The sequence below is a fragment of the Globicephala melas genome, chromosome 20, assembly GCF_963455315.2.
Source record: "Globicephala melas chromosome 20, mGloMel1.2, whole genome shotgun sequence".
In the NCBI taxonomy this organism is placed as follows: domain Eukaryota; kingdom Metazoa; phylum Chordata; class Mammalia; order Artiodactyla; family Delphinidae; genus Globicephala; species Globicephala melas.
In genome coordinates, this window is record NC_083333.1 from 298,602 (window position 1) to 303,242 (window position 4,641).

The following is a 4,641-nucleotide window of genomic DNA, read 5'->3' on the forward strand; positions in this document are numbered from 1 at the left end:
TGCATCTGAACCTAACGCTGATTGAGCGAAAGTTCTTCCCACCCTGCAGGAGAATGCTGAGTACTTAGCACAGTGCCTGCTTCAAAGTAGGTGCTCCAAAATACTTGGGTAAAGTAATAATAAGATTAAAAAAGAAAAAAAAACCCACCTCATTTAGTGGAGGGTTTTGTCATAGCAAATTTGCGGAGCAGTCAAGAGAGTGAAAACGCAGATCTATTCATGGGTGAGCTACTTCCTGGGGCTCTCAGATGCCGGGAGAGAGTTTGCAAAGGATTGAATCCCCCAGTTGGCAGATATTCCAGTCTGATATTGCTAGGAGCTTGGAGCTAGCGATATTTGGGTGTTGTTAGTGCCATTCACACCCACAGGCTGGTGAAGAAAGGGCTCTCTCAGTGTTTTCTGATGAAGGAAGGGTGGTTTGCCAACTGGAGAGATAGATGGAATCTAAGCAGGGGAAATGGAAGTCATTTGGCTGTACTGCTAAAGCATCACACGTTCACTGCTCACGGGGTTATTCACTTTTCCTTTCTCTTTCCTGCTAAGCTTACTGATGCACTGGCCCAAACCTGTTCATGTGGCTCTTGCTGTCTGGTCGCCCAGTGAGGAAGGATCAGCGGGCCTGCCAGCATCCAGACTATGGGAATTGTCTCTGAGGAGACTTGACAGTCCAGATAGGACACAAGGGGTTATTTCCTCTCCTCCTTTCCCATCTCCTGGTTCCCAATGCCCTCATGGTCTTCTCTCTCGCCTTCTCCTCAGCAATATAAGATCAAAGACTGTAAATTATTCATTCACAGTTGAATGGAGCACATTTCAAAGTCAGGGCTGCTGGGCATCTTGGTCTCAGAGTTGCCAAGGGTGAAGGCCCACATGTTTGGGTCCAGCAGCTCTGTCAAGTCCCGACCCTGACATCTGGAGCCAGCCCTGCCTGATCCCTGCCCTTCCCACCTGTCTGATTTCCTCCCTGACTTTTCCCTGTCCAGAGTTCCCTGCCCCACCTTACCCCAGAGGAAACCCAGTATCAGTGTTACTGCCTCCTGCCGTGCGGGTGTGTCTGTGGCCTCCAGGGCTACTGTTCCCTGGGACTCCCAGGCTGTCCCTTCAGATGGGAGCAGGGAGCCTGCATGTTTGAGAGGAGTGCTAAGATGAGCCAAGCACCGGGCCAGTAGTCGTGCTAACAGCCACTACAGCAAACATTTGATGCGTGTGCCACGCGTGTCAGGCACTCCTTTTAGCACTTTTTAATGTAACATCCCTATCTCACCCATAACAACCCTAGGCGGTAGATACTGTTTCTAGCCTGGTGTAACAGACAAGGAGACTGAAGCTCACAGAGGTCAAATGACTTGCCCAAGGTCACACAACCTGCAAGTAGCCAAGCTGAGATATGAATCCAAGCATCTGATACCAAAGTCCAACGATGTACCACTCTGCTAAAGCATATGCTAGTTCATTTATCCTTACACTGACCTCATGTACAGATGGGGAAACTAAGGTCTTAAGCAGATAAGTGACTCATTCTAGGTCATGTAGCTAGTGAGTGGCTGAGCCAAGATTTGTTTTCTTGTTTTTTTGGAATCTCAGTCTTTATTGGCTGCAAGGCTTCACACGCTCAGGCCAATGCCAGGGCTCAGATCTTGTTGAAAGCAGCAGTGTCAACGCTCTGCACATGCTCCTCGAACTTGGTGATCTCCTCTTCCAGCAGGTCCGTGCCCACCTTGTCGTCCTCCACCACACACTGGATCTGCAGCTTGTGGGTGCCATAGCCCACGGGCCCCAGCTTGGAGGCCCCCCACCCCAGGTCAGCCCATCCAGCTGGATGGAGCACATGCAGGCCTCCAGCTGGGCCATGTCCGTCTCGTCATCCCAAGGCTTGATGTCCAGGAGAATGGAGGACTTGGCCACCAGGGCAGGCTTCTTGACCTTCTTCTCAGCGTACTGCTGCAGCCTTTCCTCCCGCAGCCAGGCAGCCTCCTGGTCCTCCTCCTCATCGCTGCCGAGCAGGTCAATGTCATCGTCCTCGTCCTCTGTGACGGTGACCGCCTTCCGGGTGGGGCGCTCCACTTGGCGCACGGGAGACACGTGCTGGGTCTGCGGAGCTGTGGCCGGGTGGGTGGGCGAGCTTTTCTCTAGTGCACTCAGCCAGGCCTCCAGCTTGGAGACAGCCTGCTGCAGATCCTGCACCACCCCTCGCAGGCTCTGGTTCTCCACTTCCAGGCTGGCGATCCGGATGACAAGCTCACTGTGGTCTCCACCGGGCCCACTGGAGGCCGCAGGGCCTGAGCTTCCAGCCAGGGACTTATGGATGTTTTCTCTGGCTCTTGTGACGTCACGGAGGATCACGCTGGCGCCATTCTCCTGGTGTGAGGAGCCAGCCATGGACCCGTTCATCTGCTCATAGAATTTCCTTTCTGCATCATCATATTTGAACTTGTCAAACCAGATCTTCTCGTGCACTAGAAAGTTTGTGGCCATTTTCACACCAGCCAAGGACACAGCGACCAACGAGGAGGGCTCGGCGTACGCAACGGCAGAGGAAAGAGCCTGAGCCAAGATTTGAATCCAAGACATTCTAATTCAGAATCGATGTCCTTTGTACCACCTTCCCTGAGACTGATGGGTGAGCTGACATTCTAGACACCCTTATGAAGGGAGGGATGAAAGAGACCCACTTGCAGACCCAAGGAGACTCAACCTGTGTGCTGGGTGGGGTGGGGGCCCCAGGGAGCCCTGGATGATGATGGATCCAGGGTCTGGAATTTCTTGAGCATGAATGTCAGCATATGTGTCCGTGATATGGATTCAATCTAATGCCACCCTCATTCAGAGATTCAGAAGAACTGACAAAGGAGAGAAACAGAAGCACTTCCTCTCTGAGCTGTTGCTTACCAATGAGCTTTTATCTCCAAGTAGCAGAATAATCATAACCCATAGCTCCTGCGTGTGGCTGATTAGCTTTGCTGCAAGTTTCATTTGATTACAACACGAAAGTCTGTCCCTGACTTTGGTTGCAGCTATATGGCTGCTTGCTTACAACTGAAAAAGAGAGGTAGAGGGACCAGTAGGACCCAGGAGCATCAGATAATGAGGTTGGTGCTTTAAGAGCATGTTCATCAACAGAGACCATTTGTGTGGCCCCATCCAGTGTGCAGAGCCACTCTGTATGTCATCTTAATGGGTCATCACAGCAACCTGGGGCTTTCTTCCCATGGGGTAGTGGCCAATAGTTTCAGCCATTCACAAGGGTGGGGAGGAAGGGGAATAGGATGGAGACAGTGTTTGGTTTATATAAAAACTGCGAATGTGTGGATTGCAGGGTGTGTATTTCATTTTTAAGACAAATTAAAAACCTAATCTTGTCTTGTGCTTGAACCTGAATAGTACTAATCTTATTTATGTTATTTTTGAGTGCTTGCTATGTGCTGGGCACCATGCCATGTGTTTACTCAACAGAGCAACTTTATCCAGTGGGGAAAAATACTAACCTCATTTTACCGGTGAGGAAAGGGAGGCTGGGACAGGTGGAGTGAACTGCCCCGGAGGTACAGCTGGTAAGGGAAGGAGCTAGGATGTGAAGTCAGGGAGTGTGATTCCAGAGCCTGTACCTTTCTTGCTGGGCTGTTCTGCAGGAGAGTGTCTCTCAGGGACCCTGACTTCCCACAAAGAGCTCGGTGGGCAGTGGGAATGCAGGGTCCTCTGGCAGGAGGGTCCTCTGACCCTCTAACCTGCACCTTCCTCATCTCTAAAGGAACGTTTCGTGATCCATCTCACAGGTGATTGTGGGGTAACTCCTTGCTAGCTATGAAGCACTGTTTACCTGTTCGTGGATAGGAGGCAGTGGTGAGCAGGGCAGAGGGAAATCCTTCCAAGAAGAGACAGATTTGGACAAGAGGGTACAGGTGGCCTGAGACCTGTGGCCCAGGTTTGGGACCTTAGCATATGCTTTTCCCTCTGCTGGGAATGCCCTCCCCTCCCCCCTCTTCTCATGACTGGGTTTTTAAAACTTTCAGCTGTCAGCTTAAATGTCCTCTTTTCAGAGAGATGTTCTCCCTTCCCACCCCTGGTAGACTGGCCTGAGTCCCTACCTCAGCCAGCCCTGGGAGCTTTCCCTGACTCCTCCACTTCATCCCAAACCTCCCTACAATATCCAGCCCTACCTGTGTATGAATTATTCAGGGAGAAGCTGAGGACTCATTATGGGGACAAATATTCCAGCAAAAGCCATCTGGCTGGAGAAGAGAGAGAGTGGGGTGGCATTTATTGTCAGGAAGCAATTTCTCATGGTAATTAAATTCTCGTGTGTGTGTGTGTGTGTGTGTGTGTGTGTGTGTGTTGTGTGTGTGTGTGTGTGTGTGTGTGTGTGTGTGTGTGTGTTGGGGAGATGTGTTTAATCACTGTCCCCCTCCCAGGGTCTAATCTAGCCTGTGTCATACCAAAGTCCTGGGTCTAAATAGCACCACCCTTCCCCTGACTTGGGGGAGGAGGGGTGGTGTCGGTTCATGTTTTTGATTAAAGAAAAAAAAAAGAATCAGAGCCTCAGTGAGGTTTCATGAGAAATGGTGGGAGCAGCAGGGTCGAGGGGAGCTGATTATGTAGATGTGTTTAAGCTCTCACCCAGGGATGGATGGCTTCCATAATCCC

The 4,641-nt window shown here is 50.9% G+C and overlaps 1 protein-coding gene across 1 annotated transcript; it reads right to left on the minus strand.

Moving 5' to 3' along the window:
* Positions 1-1,585: 1,585 nt before the first annotated feature.
* LOC115849344 (elongation factor 1-delta-like) lies at positions 1,586-2,508 on the minus strand. The gene is given in 2 exon segments (XM_030850490.2): positions 1,586-1,795; positions 1,798-2,508. Coding segments are annotated over 2 exon segments (843 nt in total). The 5' UTR covers positions 2,476-2,508; the 3' UTR covers positions 1,586-1,630.
* Between the last annotated feature and the right edge of the window lie 2,133 nt (positions 2,509-4,641).